The sequence below is a fragment of the Aethalodelphis obliquidens genome, unplaced genomic scaffold (genome assembly GCF_003676395.1).
Source record: "Aethalodelphis obliquidens isolate GAN/ISIS:26980383/991018 unplaced genomic scaffold, ASM367639v1 scaffold11, whole genome shotgun sequence".
NCBI classification, from domain to species: Eukaryota; Metazoa; Chordata; class Mammalia; order Artiodactyla; family Delphinidae; genus Aethalodelphis; species Aethalodelphis obliquidens.
In genome coordinates, this window is record NW_020837955.1 from 33,903,862 (window position 1) to 33,924,594 (window position 20,733).

At 46.2% G+C, this 20,733-nt stretch overlaps 1 protein-coding gene across 6 annotated transcripts in view; it reads left to right on the plus strand.

The window, feature by feature from the left end:
- The first annotated feature begins 347 nt into the window (after positions 1–347).
- GRK5 (G protein-coupled receptor kinase 5) overlaps positions 348–20,733 on the plus strand; it is a 225,543-nt gene continuing 205,157 nt past the window's right edge. For 2 of the 6 annotated variants that reach the window (XM_027112741.1, XM_027112747.1), the window contains exon 1: positions 355–616. In XM_027112741.1, coding sequence (XP_026968542.1) covers positions 565–616 — 52 coding nt within the window. In that variant the 5' untranslated portion in view covers positions 355–564. Of the gene's footprint in view, positions 617–20,733 lie in introns of all 6 variants that reach the window. The other 4 variants (XM_027112746.1, XM_027112744.1, XM_027112743.1 and 1 more) reach the window with 3 other exon arrangements.

Here is a 20,733-nt window from a genome sequence, read left to right on the forward strand (position 1 = left end):
GCAGCCCTGGGGCACCCCCGCCTTCACTCCGAGGGCACGTCCCGTGGCGGCTCTTGGACTCTGGTAGCTAAGCGCCAGCCCGGCCCCAGGGCAGGGCGCTGGGAGTACTACAAGTCCCAGCAGGCCCCGCGCCGCGAGCGCCGAAGCGGGAGGCGCGGCCCGGCCTGACGCCTGCGCAGTGCGGCCGCCCGAGCCTGCTAGTACCACACCCCCGGGAGGGACCGAGGGGAGGCAGAAGCATCCGAGGCATTAAAGCATCCGAGGGAGCCCGAGGGGAGGAGAATGGAGTGACAGAGAAACACGGAGGGTGGGGGGTGGGGGGGAGACTGTTGAGGGAGGGGGGAGGGGGGACACAGAGGGAGGAAGAAGCGGCGGCGGCGGCTCCTCTTTGCAGAGGTGGAAACTCCGAGGGATAAGAGCAGGAATAATGCGGTAGGCTAGGCGGGCTGCTCGCTCCCGGCTCCGGCAGCAGCGGCAGCAGCCCGAGCAGCGGCAGCAGCAGCGGCAGCACCTCAGGCGCTGACAGCCCCGCCGGCCGGCTCCCTCGCTGACCGCCGACTGTCAATGGAGCTGGAAAACATCGTGGCCAACACGGTCTTGCTGAAAGCCAGGGAAGGTAAGAGGCAAGGCTGGTGCGAGCCTGGCGCATTCGCCGCGGGCCGGGGTGCCGGTGTCGGGCGGCGTGTGGGCTGGGGCTGTGCGTGTGCAGGATGCCCGCAGTGAGTTGGTCGGGAGCAGGACACCTCGGAGAGCTGCTCTGCAAACGTTTCAGGGTTCCTGCCCTTGTGCTCAGGGAATCTGGACTTGGGCAGAGAAGGAGAAACGTCGAGGTTGCAGGGATTAGGATGCTAAAATATCCCCTAGTTTCCAGCCAGCTCTAACCTTATAGATCGTGCCATTTCGGCAGCTGTTGAAAGGTCAGTTGGAAAGGCTTTCAGGAAGAGATGGGAAAACATGCAAATAAAATAGCTTTTCCGAGTCGGCCCGGGATGGTTCTGTGAGTGAATTCGGGAGGGGGGGTAGGGGGGGAATTATTAGAAGCCAGTCTTTGCTTGCGCAGGCTGAGTTGATATAGGCTATTGCTGGAAACCATCCGCTGGGAATGTTTCTTAGGGAAATCCCGTCGTGTGGAAGGAAGCCTTTTAAAGGCAAAGTAAGATGTTGAGGAATTAGCCTGTTCATAGAGTAACGAGAGGATGGCTGTACAACTTACCTAGAAAATAATTCAGGATTTCAGGGGTGGGTCCCCCCCCGCCTTTTGGGGAGGAGGAGAGGTAAGTGAATTTTTTGGTTTTGGGCTCAATTAAGGAAAGAAAGGTAAGTGTGCCAAGTGTTTAGATGCGTTTTGGATGGAAATCATTAGATTTTTCTGCATTAGGCTATCAGGAAATATCGTCTAAATGGAGTGGGTAAGAACCTAAGTCGAGACTATAAACACACTTTCTGACTCTTCCTTGAGATGGAAAAAAAAAAAAAAAAAGAAAGAAAAGAAAAAGAGAGAAAGTGGCCCAGAAACTTACATGCTTCCTAAAATGATTGCGTGCGTGTAAACATACATATTTGGGAACACCTGGAATTTATGTAATATCTCTTTTGCCAGGATTTGAGCTCTGGGTGCAGCCTTTTTATGAAAGGGGAAGTGGTTTTCCCTTTCGTGGGAGGAGGCTTTATTTGACACCCAAGGTAGTAGGCAGTCTAGGTAAGGTCTTGACTTCAGAAGGATACTCGGGGAGCAGCCCACGAAAACGCCTTATTTACTTCTTAATATTTTCATTCACCCACTTTAATGAATGAAGGAAGACTTTCTGGCCAACAATAAAACGATTCATGTTTATCCAGACGGTTCCATCACCTTGTGGCACTGTACACGCTGTGTGAGTAGGTGATGCACAGCTCAGCAACTCACGTCGTAATTTCGGTGTCACTTGTCTCTAAAGCAGCAGCCTGGAAGATTTGCTTTGAAAACTCCAGCAGAGTTGAAAATGTGCAGGTCTGTCCCTCCCATTGCTCAGCTTTGGTGTGAACAGACTTTTAAGAGAGGCTGTTACTTGGTGACTTCAGGTTCTAAAGCATGAATGTTTTCTGTTTTCCTAACGGGACATTTTAGCAAATTGGATCAAGGTGGGGGCTGGTGGGCTGTCTCCTGAACGGGGCAGTGAGTCCTGTAGGGGGAAAAGCGGACAAAACAGCCCCCCTCCCCCGCTCCCAGCCTTAGCAGCCGCCACCTAGTGGTGGAATATGGTTGTACATCTCAGGGCTCGGGGGCTGGGAAAGTTTTCACCCTCTCTCCATTCTGAAATTTTTTCCTGGGAAATCATTGGATATGATGGTACTGGAGGCTTCGCAAGTTTCACTGGTGTCTCCTGTTGCCTGGGGAATTGGGCTGCCTAGATTTGCTGCTCTACACATTCGTTTGCCTGGAGCTTGCTTTTTTCTTCTCTCAGCATTTGGTTGCTTCTTTTAAAATGTTTTGCTTGGAGTGGGCAAAGTATTATCAATTTTCTCCCCCAGTTTGGTCTCCTCATTTTTTTTTTTCCACCGAAATGAATTCACCACTTGATAATTTTGTCTGTCAGGTTAAAAAATTTTTTTTTTTTTAACAAATTGTTTTTTTCAGAGGCTTAGGAAAGAGGGCTACAGTCTGGAGGCTTATATGGAATGACCGAATTACAGTGATTAAAAGTTCCCAAGAATGTGCCTTTCACTTCCTTTTCCTTTTAAAGTCTTTTCAATTTCTCTTTGAGAGTTTGGTAGTCATCTCATGGTGAGAAAATAGGCTCCTGATTGACGCCTTTGAAATGGAGGGGGCCTTGCCTCTAAGGATACAGAGAAACTGACACGTGAATGAGAAAAATTAATCGCTTACATGGAAACTTCATTTTGAAATTTGCGTTTCTCCCCCCCTTTCTCTCATATGTCTAAAGAGAATCCATGATTTTAAGTGCTTCCACTTTCTTCTTGCTGGGTCTTTATTAAAGATTTGAGTACATATATTCTAATTAATGTAGAAGCTTTTAGAAATAAAAGCAATTAATTTTTCTCTTCTCGATTCTCATGTAGTTGAAGTCCTTTTCAATTAAGTAATTTTCCTAATAATCGTATTACCCAAATATTCAGAAATGAAAGTTCTAGTCAGTTTAGTGAAAGATCTAACATAAAATTTATAGTATCTTTAAAAATCTGAGTTGTTTAGAATGTTTAAAATCACTTCTTGAAGATTCTTGTGAATGGTTATAGATGAGAAATATGATTGGTAAATACGAAATTTAATTTAGTTCACTTAACAAAATACACTGTAAACAATTTAAAATGTGGCTTTCAAGTAAAAATCACATTTGTCCCAAACAATAGAGAAACAGGCCTTGAAGAAAGACAGACATACTTTGCAAATGCTATGAAGGAATTTGTAGTTGTCCATGTTGGTGGGTAATTTTGGGGCCTATCTTTTGTTATTGTTACGCATTCTTAAAGGCAGATGTCTTCTAAATTCATTGTAAGTTCAGATTCTTACCATAATAATACATGTATAAAGTGGAAAAATGAATATAGCAATAAGATAGAAAATCTATAAGTGAATTAGAGTAAAAATGATTTATCGTTAGTAATTAGAAAACATAGGAAGGCAGATTGCACCTTTGTGACAGTTGTTTTGAAATAAGATAGAGATCTGGGTTCAAAATTTTAAACCGCCCAAATGTATTTTGTTCTGGTCTCATGAGAAAACATCAACTTGATCACCCTTAGGAACTTAAGCTTACTCTCCTAAAAAGTGGGTGGTGAGGGAAAAAAAGAAAGAAGTTGAGACTGAATTCATGCCAATTTATGGAAATGAGCTAAGTGATTAAGCATTTAATGAAAAGAGACCCAGACTAACTTTATCTGTCTATCTATTTACATTTCAGAATCTCAGAAAATTGGCAAGCGTGCTAGTGCTGAAATAATAGTAGTGAGAAGGAGTGTTTGCAGAGGGCCTTTTGTGTGTTTCCTTTTGGTTTTATTGTTGCAGTAAAGGTTTTTGTGTTTTTGTCATATTTCTAGATCTGTTGCCTCACTCCTGAGTGAACGGTGTGGAGCAGAAATTTTGTAAAGGCCCACCTTTCCTTTCTTCACAGGCCAGCAGTAGCCATAGTTGATCAGTAAAGACGACAGAGAGGGAGTATTGATCACATTTTCCTGAGCGTGATACTAGCAGGCACTGAGTACAGGAACTGAGAAGTCAAAAACATAATGACTTTGCCCTTGGATGTCAAAAACCAGAATATGCAAGAGCCTTTGACTCAGATATCTCTGTAAATTTGTTGGCCCGGCTCTTCCTGATGATTAAGATTGGGGACCTGGGGAAAGGTGACAGCAGAGGCTGGGGAGGGCTGGAGAGGAGAGGGGACCCGCATGCAGCCAGCGAGGGGCAGTCTCTGCCCAGACAGACTCAGCATTACACAGCGGGGCTGAAAGCCCTTGTTGCCCCTCTTCCCTCTTCCCCTTGCACCCTAGTTCACGATGACAGAACCAAAACATCAGTGTATTCCGTTATTAGAACATCGGGATGTCTCTGAAGCCCGCAGCCCTCCTACTGCTACCGGCAGGCGTACTTAATCCACCCCGTGGCTTCTCGCTTCAATCTTCCCGCACAGAAGAGCGGCAGCTTTGCATCCTGGGTGCAGGCTGCTCAGCGTGTGTAAAAGCTGCTGGGCCTATTAAGTACCAAGCTGTCATTAAATGAAACTGCCTTTTACTTTTTCTGAGTTTCTTTTCAGTACTGACAACTTGGAGGTGGAGAAACCAAAAGCAATTGTTTTCAGAGGCCTTGCTTTCCTACAGAAAGATTTCCAGTGATGATTTTACTTAATCTAGCTGCTTGTTTTTAAAACCATCAGATAAATGCCCACAAGACTCTCGTCTTTCGGTAGCTTAGCCGCTTCTTGTCAGATTCTACACTCCAAAACACTTGATTCTTCCAGTCCCCAAACTAATCCTTGTTTAAATTATATCTTCAGCAGCCATAATTCTTTTTTTTTTTTTTTTTTTTTTGTGTTACGCGGGCCTCTCACTGCTGTGGCCTCTCCTGTTGCGGAGCACAGGCTCTGGACACACAGGCTCAGCGGCCATGGCTCATGGGCCCAGCTACTCCGCGGCATGTGGGATCCTCCTGGACCGGGGCACGAACCTGTGTCCCCTGCAGGTTCAGCAGGTGGACTCTCAACCACTGCGCCACCAGGGAATCCCAGCCATAATTCTTGTAGTGGCTTGCCAAATGATACCCTTTGGGTGTGGGCCGAAGACTTCGGTAATATCCAAGTGAATTTCAGGAAAGAGCTCAGTATAGGACCAAATTCACCTTTACCAAGGGCCATTCAACCCAGACCTGGGAATTTACAGTGTTCTAGTGAAATGGTTCCAGGACTGCAGGTAATACTTAACGTTAATATTTGTTGCCAGTATATTTGTAGCTCAAGGTAAAGTATTATAGTATCTAGTCATTTTTGAAATAAAAAAGGCTTATGGTTACAAAAAGATTTCACTGCAGTAGATCATGCAATTCCGAGATGAAATTTGAGAAAAAAATAGTGATTTAAAAACAGGTGACACATAGAAAAGGAAATCAGGAATTTCTTCAGTCTTACAACCCCTAGCCCCTACACCTCACTTCAAAATAGAATAGTGAAGATAAAGGGTTTTAAGATGTGATTTTAAATGATTAAAATAGATCATGTGGGCTTAAATAATAGGAGTGATTTCTACTTTGAAACACATCCTATTACATTTCAGTGAAAATTTTTATTTAAAAATATCCTAAACATTGAAAAGATTTTAATCCATAAGTAAAACTTAAAATTTTATCTTTTGGGGGTAAAGACAATATTGTTCCATCTGGTACCATTCAGACACTGGAGGAAGCACCCCATTTGGTATAAATTGTGCTGCCTTTTAAGGAGAAAGCATTTATGTCCTGACTAGACCTTGCCCCCTCCGCCAGTTTCTCATTTTGGGTTAACCATTCTTAACTTGTCTTCTGAAGTTCTTACAAGGGTAAAAATCATTCATTCATTCAGCATTTGATTGTTGAAGGACCCTGTTGGAGGTGACTTTTTGGATGTTCAGCCTTGACGAGATGCAGCTGGAGGTGGGTGAAGAGATGGAATTGGGCATCATTATTATCTTCCTAGGCTTTTAAACTGATGAATCAGATCTGAATAGAACCTGATTTTTCCCCCGAAGAGCTGAAGCTGTCTGTTGTGTGACCCGCTTAGCTGGGAACTCTCTGTTGACTCTACTGTGCCTAGAACTTGAACACTAGCCTGAGGGACCAAAACACAATTTAAGGATAATTCAGAAGTCATACCTGAGGGATAGGCCCGAATCTGGAAGACAACTGCTAATTTTCCAAGATACTGCTTTTATGACAGTCAGTTCCTACAAATGGAAACCACTCAAAACAATAGCAAGAGGACCCTTTGGTTGAGGAATGAGAAGATCCAAGAGGAAAGTGGTGTGCGGAGGTGCCTTCCAGGTGGGACCTTGGTGGTCTTCCTAGGGCAGCAGCCTGGGCAGGGCTGATGGGCTGCAGTTCAGGGGTAAAGATGGTGGAGGCCGCCTTCCTTTCTGGCTTTTTCTTGGAATTGGTTTGAGCATGTCCTCTGGTGGAGCCTGGAATGACCTGAAAGTGTTAAAGGCGTCTGTCTAGTCCTCTAAAGATGTGCTGTCCAACATGGTAGCTACTAGCTGCATGTGGCTGTTTACATTTAAATTAATTAAAGGGAAACACTCCATTCCTGAAGCCAACCACGTCTCAAGTGCTCACCAGTCACGTGTGGCTACTGCTACCCTGTTGGATGGTACAGATGTAGAGCATTCCCAGCACTGCAGAAAGTTCACTTGGACAGAGCTTCTCTAGAGTTCTACACCTTGAATTAAATGAGTGTGATAACCCCATAACTTCTGACATGAAAACTGGGAGAAGGTAAGGGAGGGGAAGGAGGGGGAGAAACAGGAGGGGCTGGGGGGCTGGGGGATCAGGGATTAGGACTGAGTCACATCAGAGAAAAATGCAGTTCAAGGACAATCATAGATGTTGGTGGTGATAGTAAGCCATCCATATTCCTCCCCCCCCCCTTGTTTTTTTTCATATCTTGTTGGGAAATTTGCCTAGATTGAGCAACTGACTGTCCTGATTTAAATTTTTTTTTTTTTTTTTTGCGGTACGCGGGCCCCTCACTGTTGTGGCCTCTCCCGTTGTGGAGCACAGGCTCCGGATGCGCAGCCCCAGCAGCCATGGCCGACGGGCCCAGCCGCTCCGCGGCATGTGGGACCCTCCCGTACCGGGGCACGAACCCGCGTCCCCTGCATCGGCAGGCAGACTCAACCACTGCGCCACCAGGGAAGCCCCATGATTTAAATTAAGTGCATGTTATAGATGCGCACAGGGCTCCATCCATGTTCCTTCTCGAAACTCCTGAGGTGAGGATATTTTAAAACCATCATTTTATTAATAAAAACAAAAAGTCGTGTGTACATTAAATCCTCAGAAAGAAGGAAAAAAAAACAAAGCCTCTTTCTATGGATTTCAAAAAGACAGTCTAAAATGAGCGGGAAAATAGGTAAAACAAGTTTAAGGGTTTCCATTTTCTTTTGAACACGCCAGATTGAAAGAAGATCATGGAGAAAGATGTCAAGAACACACTATTCCTGCACCCGGTTTAAAATGATTTCTCTTTAAAAACTGTTTCCTGTGCGATTTGAAACCTTTTAACGATAACCCAGTTAGAACACACTTAGAAAGCAACATGATTATTTGAAACAATGAAACAGTGCGCTGCTGTTCTTTGGGGTCGGAAGCACAGAACCCTGTCTGAAGTTGTGCCAGGGAGTCGACTGGTAACCTCCTCCTGGCAGAAGTCAGCAATAAATTAGGCTCATTTCCATAGGGCCTGTTTTGTCTCTAGGAATTTGTGGTCGGTGGAGTATCAGTATTCTTTTAAAAGGCAATGATGAAATAAACCTTAAAGGAGAACTTCTGGGGCCTGTGCAGAAAGTAAAAGAAACGGAGATAAACAGATAAGAACATTCATAGGTTGAGAAGTGGCAGAGGTCCACGGGACGGCCAGGGCTGGGGCTGCCCCAAGGCTTCTCGGTGGGTCTACTGATCTGTTCTCCACTTTCCAGAATAGAGGTCACCCCTGCTTTTCAGATGAGGAAAAGCGAGAGGAAAGAAAGGGAGTCACTTGTCCAAGGTTACTTGAATTGCAGACTTTTCTAGAGAAGCCCTTCAAAATCCTTTAACGTTCCAAAAGAAATCTTTCGCCTCCCCTGTAATAACATAAGCCCCAAACTCCCACAAAAACCGAAAACCAAAAAACCAAAGCCATTTCTCTGGGTGGTATGGTTTCTAAATGTAAATGCCCTGAGGTTGCACTTGTGGAAGAGAAAGAGGGTCTCTTACAGATTTCCTGGGGAAAAGGGGCAAAATGGGAATCTAATTGCCCTCCAGACCCTGACTTCAGCTAAATGCCAGTTTGAGAGCAGTTGGATAAAGTAATTCCTGCTAGGCTATGAATGACTACCATAAAGTGAGTCCTCACAGTGGGTGTTCCCATTTTAAAAGTAGAACTGTTTATCAGCTCGACTGCATCTGTGATTGACAAGGGGGAGACATATACAAACGTGCCTGCACCTGTGCATGTGTGCACACATGGCTGCGATCCGTTCTGAAGCCCCCATCACCTGTGTTCTACCTGCGTTCCCCGCTCCCTGACACATACCGGCACAACCAAAGAGCAAGGTCAGCCTCTTGGCATTCTTCTTCTTCCTGGCAGGGCTTGGGGAGAATCCTGAGTAGCCAAAGAATTGCCCCTGAGGGACAGGGGATTAAACAAGATGGGCGGTGGTAGGGACATGTCAGCGGTGGCAGCCCTGCTCCCTTTCCTTGGCAGGGCCAAGACATGGGCACTGGACAGGCCAGTTCCTGCTGATGTTGGCTTGCCACGTGCAGGTCACGCCTGCCCGAGCTCCCCTTCCTTGGGTGCTTGCTACCCCTTGGGAGATCCTTGTTCCCGTGCAGCTCTGCCTGATGCACCTTAGGTATATGCTCATGTCTCTGCAGCTTTCTTTTTTTTTTTTTTTGCGGTACGCGGGCCTCTCACTGTTGTGGCCTCTCCCGTTGCGGAGCACGGGCTCTGGACGCGCAGGCTCAGCGGCCATGGCTCACGGGCCCAGCCGCTCCGCAGCATGTGGGATCTTCCCGGACCGGGGCACGAACCCATGTCCCCTGCATCGGCAGGCGGACTCTCAACCACTGCGCCACCAGGGAAGCCCTCTGCTGCTTTCTTTACTAATAGAAAAGTAGGGGGCTGGGATGGGGGTTACCTACTGGAGTGGTTTCTCGGCCACATCGCAGGGCACACCCCCTCTTCCTCCCAAAGAGAAGGTGTGAAGCAGCCTTTTCCCCCAGAAAAGCTCTCTCAGAGTTAACCCTTTCCATGTCGCAAGGGTAACCTTGTGGGTATTTGCATTTAGAAACCAGACCATGCATGCGTGGGTGCATTTTGCATTAACTTAGGAACTTTACTTTTCAAGGATCTTTGGGAGCTGAGAGTCTCTTCCTTGGGGGTTGCTGTCAAACTTGAGACATCCTGCTGGAGAGGAGGCAGCACGAATGAGGGGACAGGGAGTCAAGCCTTTGATCTGCTCCTGCAGAGAAGGTGAAGCTCCAAACTTAACCGCTTCAGGAAGGGAAGTGGGGGGTGAAGGATAGAATGACCCACTACAGGGTGGAGAGAACCCAGCCAGTGTAATTGCTCTGCATATCTGATAAAAGGTCTTATGAAACCTCATTTGAAAATGGAATTCCATCTTGGCACAGGTCTTAGCACCACTTGTGAAATGGAAACAAGCTGGAGGAGGGTCAACAAATGGGCCATGAAAAACGGCTTTCTGATGGCTGTTGCAGGAATGCACTCTGCTCCGTCCTAACAGTGTCTGGGCGCTGAGGAACAGCTTGTTAGGATGCTTAGATAACATCCCCCGAGAAGGAACCCCAAGCTCTAGGACGAATAGGGGTGGGATGGGGACAAAGAATTGGGCCGCAGGCTTGAATGGCAAAGATGTCTCAAAATCCCACTTTTCTCAAGCCGAGTGCTGTAGTGGGTTGATGCCACTAAGCCTACAGTCACAGGTTAGGGAGGCTGTCAGTCAGACGAGTGTGTGCCTGGAACGTAGTAGGTGTTCAGCAAACCTTGATTTGGGAATGACTGATGTATATCTAAGTTTTGTGGAGGAGGGGGAAGAGCCAAGAAACTAAGGTCCTCAAGAAGTGGCCTTGATGTCGCAGTAGATGGTAAATTAGGAGATGATTCAACACGGTTAAGAAAGATTAACTAAGGGTATAGGGCAAATTGGAAAATGTTTTCCAAATGTTTGTCTTAACTGTGAAAAATGTCTGGCAGACTTCCCCACCCCGACCCCCAAATTGGAAGTGGTTTGTTTTTACTTGTTTTGGAAGAAATAAATATTTGCATTCGTCCAAACATTCGGGGCAAACAGTTCTCCCCAATTCTGAGGCTCTGTGTGGGTCGGAGATGTTTCATGCTGATAACACTCATACCTTTTTTGGTTAAACTGAAGGTAGCTTAGGACACAGTCTTCACATGCTTTTCACATCACTGCTAGAACGAGGCTGAGCAAATGGAAAGAAAATAGGAAGCCAAACACGGATCCTTCCAGATCCAGCAATGGCTGATGACCTGGCATTTGAAGGATAGAATCTTTATAGAAAAATTGCCTGTTTGCTCATGGGCAAAGAGGCTGGATCCAATTAAGACAAGGAAAACGTATGTTAACTCAGAGAAGAAATTTCTAAACAGTCAATCCTGTAATCCTCTCTGAAGAGGAAGGGGTCGACCTGACGGGGCTTTATGGATGATGCCAAACCCTGGTCTATATAATAATTAGTAACCACTGGTTATTCTGCCTCACACTCATTCCCCAAACCACTAACCATCACTTGCGGTGGAATGCACCAGGCCTAGATATTTGCCCCAGATGTCTTCCCATGGATAGTATCCAATTAGAGGACTTTTGAGAATTAAAGCTTAATTCTCCTATAACATAGCAGAATACAAATTAAAGAAGAGCAAACCTGGGTTCCTCGTCGGTTCAATGGGTGACTAAGGTGAGGGTTAGTCTTCAGGTTCCCTTCAAGGACGCGTCTCAGTTTACGTTTTGGTAACTGTTGGGTGGCTAATTGTTTTACGTCCTGGTGCCTCGTGCTTTTGCTAGTTTTTTTGGGCAGCTTACAAACATTTCAGGAGTGGCTGTGAGGGGGTCGAGGATTTGAGAGGCCTATTCAGAGAAGTGGACCCATGTCTGCTTATAATTTCATTCTTCCACGGTGGGCCTCTGCATTCTAAATGTCTTCCTAAAATATAGAGCTTTGGGGATCCCTGCAAGCAGAATTCCGAGGGCGGTAGCCCTAGATTGGCTTCTGCATCTTCCCTAGGGTCGTAAATCCAGTATTTAGTTAGGTCTTCTTATGTGCTAGGCACCATGCTAGGCTCTGAATGGAGGACAGGAAGCAATGGAGCCTCCCTTCTTCTTTGTTTTTTTTAATAAAGATATTTTTATTTTTATTTATTTGGCCATGCCTCTCGGCTTGTGGGACTAGCTCCCCGACTAGAGATCGAACCCATGCCCTCGTCATTGAAAGCTCAGTCTTAACCACTGGACCGCCGGGGGATTCCCGCCTTCTTCCTTTTAACAGAATTGTTTAGGAATTATAGAATCCTTGGTGCCCATGGTTTCATTTACTCTTTACAGCCCTGTGAGGTATGTTTTGTTCTTCCCCAGTTTATAGATGAAGAATCGAAGGCTCCGAGAGGTATTGGGTTGGCCAAAAGGTTCGTTCGGGCTTTTCTATAACTTCTTACAGAAAAACCAGAAAGCACCTTTTGGCCAACCCAATAAATGCCTTGTCCTGGAGCATCCTGCTAGTTCCACAGCCCGGACCCAGCGCCAAGCCCAGTCTCTACCCTGACATTCTGCTCCATCACGGCTGCTGCCCTCAATAATCTTACCAGCTAGTGGGAACATCGATACTAACGTGCATGAGACATTTGCAAAAGAATCAGGTGTGCCGCTGTGACTCACAATTCAATAGGAGTCATTCTATCTACATTTGAAGGTTTTCAAACATTTGCACAGACAATACTTGCTTGCTAAAGAAAATGCAAACAACAGCGCACAACATCAAGAAGAAAGTCAAAATCTTCCTCCTCCCATGTGCCCCTGCTACCCGTTCCATCCCTCAGAGATAGTTACTGTCAGCATTTAGATGGACATTTTCCCAGATCTCTATGTATGTGCACTCATGAACATACAGATACATTTGCCACAAATGGGATCCTAGTAACCACATACTTCTGCAGCTGTTTTCAGTCAACAATAGGTTGTAGTGCCTTCCCATATCTCTGTTTATAGTTTCCCATGAAACGAAGGTGTGTTAGGAAAAATTGCGAAAGACTTTGTAAATGGAGTGTTGTTGCAGTGGACTGCTGGGTGTTTTCTAGCAGACCCTGAAGGGCTATCGGGCTGTAAACGGGTCTGTGTCTTTGATTGTTTTGGAGTAGCTACATTATTGCATTATTAATGTATTTAACCATACATTATTAATGTATTTAACCAAGCCCCTATAGTGGGCCATTTAGGTTTTCCAATTTTTAAGTATATTGTAAACAGTGTGGGAATCGTCTACCCATTCTATAACATCTTTATACACTTATTTAAAGACTTAGTCCCCCCGACTCCCCATGGTGGTATCTGCCTAATAGATACTATCCCTCACTCCCCACCTTGGGAAGAAGAGTGATGATTTCTGAAATGGAGTTAAGTGATCCTAGGGATGTACAAAGTACATTTTCTTATGAGAAAGAAGCATGATACACGTGAGGACATGTGATACGATATTTTTGAAACCTTTGGTGTTTAACACCTGCACCTCTGAGCGTTCAGTCATCTTTTCTATGCTATTCAAAGCTTGGATTGGGGAAATCAAGTTCAGTCAAAGACTTTCCTTGGTGATGACTTTATAATTGCCCCTGAGTTTTGCATGTGTGAATCTGGCAGGGAACACAGGCTCAGATAATAGCCCATATTTCTCTCTCTCTCCCTGTTTTGTTTTGTTTTTTGGCTGAACTGTGTGGCTTGCGGGATCTTAGTTCCCGAACAGGGATCGAACATACATGCCCCCTGTAGTGGAAGTGCAGAGCCCTAAACACTGGACCACCAGGGAAGTCCCATATATTCCTCTCTCTTGATCATCACCACAAGCCAGACTTGGAAGCTATTATTATTGTTATTTCAATTTGAGAAAGAAAAATATCAAGCTCAGAGAGGTGATGTGATTTTCCAAGGTCACACAGCAAGGACGCACTTCTCCCCCTTCCTCCTCTGGTGCTAACTCACCGCATCTTTTCCCATCTCTAAGGACTTCCACATTTGTTTGTATGTTGCGTAACTCTAGGGAGTCATCTGAACCTGGAGTTCGGAGTTCATTGTTCAGAGGGAGTAGAGTTATAAATGTATCTTGGGGAAGGGGCACCCTTTCCTAATTCTTTCAAAGGTGCCACATGTGCTGCTGGTGGTTGCACACAGTGTCCTTTGCCTCCTGTCTCTTAGCTGGCATAGCTTTCTCCTCTGTGGAATTCTGGGGGTGTTTCCATGGGTAACTGCTTTGACTGCAGGTCTGCATGTGATTTACCTGGGTGAGGGTTCTGTGAGTCCCACCTTGAGAATCCAGAGCTCAGGTAAAAACAGTACAAAACAAAAAAACCCCTGGCCCTGCCTCCCCACTCTATAGAGATAAGCTTGGCTCCAGGGCATAGTCCAAGGTCCTGGGTCTTGAATATTTTTGTAACAGTTGGAGAAGAGAGTGGCATTTTCTTCCTGGAAGCGTTTGTGGGTTTTTGTCTCGCCCGGTGGAGACTCACTGTGCCTGGAAGTGCAGGGAACGGAGAAAGGCGGCCCCTTAATTGGATGATGAGTCTGCCCATGGCTGTGGGCTCACTGTCATCTCCGAGTGCAGGAAGGAGCTCCACCAACCAGAGCCTGCGCCTTCCTTCCCCAGAAGAGGGGTCTCAGGACCGAAGGAAGCCCACGTGTGCGTGGAGTGCAGGGCCAGAGCAGAAGCAGCCTCTAAGGTAGGGCCGGCCCCTCTCTGAGGCAGTTCTGCTCGAATACTGATTCCCAGGCTGCATTAGTTCCCTAGGGCCACTTAGGGCTACAAAGTACCACAAAATGGGCGGCTTAGAACCACAAAAATTTATCGTCTCACAGTTCTGGAGGCCAAAATCAAGTTGTGGGCAGGCCACGCTCCCTCTGAAGGTGCTGGGGAAGGATCTTTTCCAGACCTCTCTCCGAGCTTCTGGTAGCCTCAGGCGTGCCTTGGCTTATAGATGCTTGTCTTCTCTTTATTATGTCTCTTCATGTGCTTTTCCCTCTGTACCTGTCTGTCTCGGGGTCCAAACTTCCCCCTTTTATAGGGACACCAGTCATATTAGATTGAGGCCCACCCTAGCGACCTCATTTTAACTTAATTACCTCTATAAAGACCCTGTTTCCAAATAGGTCACATTCTGAGGGTTAATGGCTTCAACATCTTTTTTTTGGTGGGGCAGGGCACAGTGCAACCTGTAACACAAAGCCCTGCCCCTGATGTTCTAAATCAGAAGCTCCTGGGGAGCACCTGAGCATCTGTATTTTAAAAACTCCCCAGGATCAGCCAGGTTGGGGAACCACTGCTCTAAAAGGTTTCTCACTCTCTTCTGAGGTGATCTTGGAGATGCAACTCCAACCTGGCTCCCCAAGCAGTACCCTCTGCAGCTTCCCTAGCAGTAGGTTTCTGCCCCCTGCTCAAATCTTTCTGGTGTAGAGGAACTCACATATATATGAATGATAGGCTTTTTGCTTTACTAAACAGTAAACTCCCCTGAGGGCGGGGACTAGGTTTTTTCTTTCCTGTATCTCCCTGGGCCTCACCAAATGCTAATGGCAAACCCAAGTTTGCAGTCAAGCCCAGGTGTGCCTGGTGCCGTGCTAACCCACCAGGTCCTGGTTCTGCTCTTTAGAGGCATCCAGAATCAGTGCAGCACCCTTTGCTGAGGAGGCCCTTCTCATGTTAGAAGGCAGCTGTAATGCCCACTGTAGAACTGGTGCCAGAACCCCAGCCTCTAGATTCCCAGGTCTGTGCTTTCGTTGTACATCACGTTCGAATAACAGACACATTCAACCAAGGGTCAGAATCTGCTGGCAGATGGGGTGTTGCTTACACCTGGCACAGCTCAAGGAAAAGCTGTTTAATAAATTCCTAGAGGCGGGGTCGACACACCCACTTTTTTGCTTTTCAAGGTAATATGGTATCTTCTCTTGCTGTTAAGTGCACCAAGCCAAGATGTGCAGTTTCCATTGAAAGCGCTATTAATGCCTCTAGTGAGAAGGCTGAAGGGAAGGGAGATTGTGCCGCCGACACCCTGGCTGTGTGAGCTTAGACACATTGCTTGACCTCTCTGAGCCTTTCCTCGGCTGTGTAAATGTGTACCTCGGCCCAGGTGATTTCCAGAGCTCTTCTTACCCTTTGGATCTTGAGAATTTGCTGGTGTATATTTCACTGATAGGAATTCATCTGTGGGTACTTCATGATAAGATTCGATGTTAATTTCGAGAGCAGGCATTACATATTAAAATGAAAAGTACCCCAAGGAAAGAATTGGAGCTGGGAGGGGTTGTGTGTATAATAGAAACAAACAGAAAAAGCAAAAAACCCATCACTGCTAGTTTAACTGAAGCCTGCAATCTAAGAAAGGCAAATGCATGATTCTAGTATTTTCTTTAGTGGATTATAGAAAGGCAAATTAAATAAAAAATAAACTGTTTGATTGTTCTGCACTGTATTATCTTAATAAACAGTCTTCCTGGAAAGTTTAAAAAGACACAGTGCTCTGTCTGGCCAAAAAATACAATAAGTAAATAGTGTTGAGAAAATAAGAATTTTCCATCTAGACATGAGTGATGGAAACATTTTCATGTGGACTTGGTGACATCCCACAAGGAATCAGAGATTGATAGGCACTACCTACTTTCCAGGGCTGTGGTTGGGGACATTGTTGTCACCCGCAGAGAAAGAGGTCAGAGACTCAGACGGGAATGGGCCCTGCCAAGCACTCTTGTGGGTTCCTGGCAAATCCTGACTCACTTCTTCATTCCCCTGCAACGTGCAGTCTAGACGTCTGCCTTATCTCGACTGGTGGCACAGATTTCATAGACTAGGGTGATGCTGAGAGGGTTGGGGGTCCTCTTCTGTGTAAGGTTTCTACAGCTGGAATTGGTACAAGGTGGAGACTGGTAATTTGAGTTCTGTCCTTGCTTTGTTGTTAATTTGTCTGACTAGGTCACAAAGCTAGTAACTTAGCCTTTCTGTATCTTTATCATTACATAATGCCCTAATGATTACAGAGACCAAAGAAAGGATATAAATAAAATATAAAGTTCAGATACAGACTCAAGTTTATGCAAAAATTTAGTATATAATAAAGGAAGCATTCGAATCAATAGGTAAAGAACAGCTTACTCAGGAAACGATGTTGAGGTAACTAGCTCACTAGTCATCGGGGAAGGCATGTTAGATTCCAGCGAGACTGGTATTTCCCTCCAGTGAGACTGGTATTTCCCTCTCCAATTCTGATTCAAAAAATCCTAAGGAATGACTCCCGTTGGCCTGCCTTCATCGCTCTGGAACAATTAACATAGATCGCAGGCATCAATTCTTAGACTCTTAGGTTGTAGGCCATTGGGGTGAAGTTGTAAGACCATGGTGGCTCTGGTTGCAGCCAGAGAGGATGGGGGTTTTAAGTGGGGAGGTCATTTCTAGGGGGGAAATAAAAAGAGGGTCATGGTCAGACAGGCAGTATGTAGGGATTTGCTATACAAGAAAATATCCTCAATCTCACTAGTAAGCAGAATCTTAAACATATGCATAATCTTACATTGGCAAAAATTTTAAACATTGATAATGCCTCTTTAAGGAAGTGTGGGTAAATAAGTTCTTTCAAACATTATACTTCCACTGCTGATCGGAGTGTAAATTAATAAGTCTTTCTTAAGGACAGCTTGGCTATATATATATATATATATATATATATGTCTCAAAAGGCTTGAAATTGTGTAACCCTTGGTCTTGAAATTCTATTTCTAAAATATTTTTTTAGGAAAAAGGAAAAATCAATGCACAAGTGCTGTGCAGGAGGTTGTTGAGTAGAGGGTGTTTATAATAGAGAGAAATTGGAAACAATTTCAGTGACCTTCAGTAGAGGCTTGATAAAATGAATTTTGGCGTATTCAAAAAATGGACACATACGTAGCCATGAAGAATTATGGAGATCAATTCTTATTGACATGGAGAGATGATCATAACATAGTGGGTGGAAGTTAGGAAAACCTGGATTTTGTACAGTGAGTGTTCATTACACTTAGAAAAACAAAGACATTTCCATCTGGAGAGGGGGGAATGACAATTTGTGCCTTGTAGGGCACAGTTTCTATTCTTTGATGGGAACATAAAGAAATAAAATCCATAAAAAAACAAAACAAAACATGCCAGGCCCTCTGGGTCTCACCAGGGGTTGTCCTTCTTAGCATTTCACCATGGTAAGTCATAAGATTATTCCAGCCATCTTGCTCAAATGATTCTAGAAATTTTCCCTTGGCCCCATCAGTTGACTGACTAGCTTGATTGAATCTGTGAATAAATGCCTTAGTGCACCTAGAACACTTTTTTGGGTGGGGAAGCATCTTTGTCTTGCAAATATGAATTTGATTTTTAGGAAGAGCTTACATGCTTACTGTTGGGTTTGGTGCATGAGGGCAAGCGGCCCCTCTGGGTGGCAGTTTTGGAGCTGAGGAGGAGGCAAGAGCGGAGAACGGGACTCTTCCCAGTACCCTGGGCAGGGTTGGGGTTTATCTAAATCCCCCCCAGGGTACTTGCTTTGTTAGGCTGGGTTCTTCTGGGTGTGCAGGCCCTTTGCGTTTGCCTCAACAGGAAGGCAACTTGCTTCTTTTATCGTCACGTGACAGTTGGTGGGAGGTGAGCACCTGAATTCTTGTGTGACAAGTTGGGGAATTGATGAAGAGACACTGTGACGGTCTGGAATCCTGTAACCAGGGATGTGCCCGGGGCACTGGCATCCTGTCAGCTCTATCTAGTGAACCAGTGACCAGCTAATGAGCGGGCATACTTTGGTATGCACACAACTGGAGTCAGTTTCACTGCTATGATTCAAGCACCTCCCAGGTGTGAAAGGCCAGGTGAGGCGCTTTAGGAATGTCAAGATGAAAGAGACTGCTTTGGTCTTCAGGATGTTCCAGTGTAGTTGGGGAAGGACAGATACGTGGCCAACTACATTACAAGGTAGACCATAACTACAAAGGTGGTCTCGATGGGGGCGTTCAGTAAACACTTCACAGAGAGTTGGTGTTTGGCTGGACCATGGAGGCCGGTGGCTGATAGTGTGAAGCCACCATTCACAGAGGCCCTGCCGGGTGCCAGGCTTTGTGAAGGGGGCTTTACAGAGATGTAGTTTTCAATCCAGTGCGTTAGGTGTCATTGTCATTTGCACATGACAAATCTGACAGAAAGGCTACTGTCTGAAGTCTTGCAGCCGGTAAGCATTGTAGCTTGGATCTGACCCTAAAAGCAGTGTTGTGGGAAGAATTCCACCTCATGAGGTTACAGGGTGGAGACGGAGGTTCCTGGCCATGGGGAGGGTAGAGCTAAATGGTGGTGACCGGGGGGAATAGCACCGGGTGGTTGTTTGCCTGGTGCCTGGACTAGCTGCAAGGTAGCAGGGCAGGAAGCCTGGAAGAGTGGACAGTCACGTGGGGAACGAGGAGGTCTCTGAATGCCAGGCTGAGAGTTCCATTTGGAGTTACTGAGCTTTTGAACAGTTACGGAGTTTTTGAACATTAGCATAGGCTAATAGGCTAATGCTGGCTGAGCTGGAAGGCCCTGGATCCGGCAGCAGAGGCTGTGAGGCCAAATGCCCAGTAGTTCTGAGAAGTATGTAGGGGCTGACCAGGCTCCTCCCCAAAAGAGGGAATGGGGTGGACAGGCACGGCGTTGGAGGCTGAATCTACAGAACTCGGCACCTGATGGGATATGGAGGTGTGTGGAAGGACAAAACTATTAAGTTTGAACGCAGGCGACATTGCAGAGCAGCTGGGAAGATGTTGCTGGTTCTGGGAAAAGATGCAGGTATGGTTCGGGCCTCACTGAGTGGAGGAATGGCCGGGACGGAGCCTTGAAGTTTGTAGGAGCCTCCAGGCCAGAGGTGAGGTTTGGCGAGGTGCCGGCAAGCAGCAGCTTTGAAGAGACATGGGAGCAGGTGGCTCTGTTGTTTTTCTCTGTCCAGCACCCATTCCCTCTTCTGGTAACTGCGCCTCCATTTTTCTCGGGGACCGCTCCTCCCTCATATTCAATCCATGAGGTTGGGTGGTAGTGACTTCTCATTGGCTCTGTTGGTGAGCATGTGACCCAACCCTGGCCAATCAGAGCACTGCTTCTCTCTCTACCTCAGAGACCAGAGATAAGGCTGTGATTCATGGTCCAGGAAGGGCTGCCCTTCTGTCGCTGGGGTTGCCGAGCTGGTGGAAGGGAAGCCTGAAGCTGCTGGTGGCTGTTGCCACAGGCTGCTTGAGAATAAAGCCAACCTGAGAGGGAGAGAGAGAGAGAGAGATGGATTCCTCATCCCATTTATTTGATGTTGGTCTCCAGCCATCCTGGAAGCCAGATGTATACCCTAGGCTTCCTGTTTGGGCGACCCATGACTTGACACTAACAGTCAAAGGGTCCTGACTCACTCCGGGTTAGAAGGCATGTCTTTAGGGGATACCTAACCCTAGAAGGCGTGGCCAGAGGGATGGGGCATGTATCAGGAGGACCCTCTGCGTCAAGGAAGGCTGGGTGAACATTTGTCCCGGGCTTTGCCTGAGCATAGGGGCAGGTGCGTTTGATGTTTGCCACAAACAATACAGTCTCCCACCTGACTGCCCTAATGGGACTCCAGTTGTAGAAAAAAAAAAAAATCAGGAAATAAGTAAACAAACATGCTGGTCACCATGGAAATGTGAACCCAAGGTGTTAGGAACAATAGCTGTGTGTGAGTCCGGAAGTGGATTGGTCTACACAGACATTGGTTTGATCCCAAATCTGTTTCCTTGTGGGAGCCTGGACATGTCCATAAACTCATTATATAGCCAGCTCTTCCCTGGAGAGGGTAACATCTCTGATAAGCCTTTGTTTTATCATTATTAAAATAGCTATAAACTTAATACAGTGCTTATGCCTGCCAGGGCCCTCCCTGGCAACTGCCTTTTGAGGTAGATACTCTTTTTTTTTTTTTTTTTGCGGTACGCGGGCCTCTCACTGTTGTGGCCTCTCCCGTTGCGGAGCACTGGCTCCGGACGCGCAGGCTCAGCGGCCATGGCTCACGGGTCTAGCCGCTCTGCTGCATGTGGGATCTTCCCGGACCGGGGCATGAACCCGTGTCCCCTGCATCGGCAGGCAGACTCTCAACCACTGCGCCACCAGGGAAGCCCGAGGTAGATACTCTTTTTAATCCCAGTTCCACAGATGAGGCTCACAGAGATCCCTCAACTTGTCCAAGGTCACAGCTATTAATGGAAAAGTTGGGATTT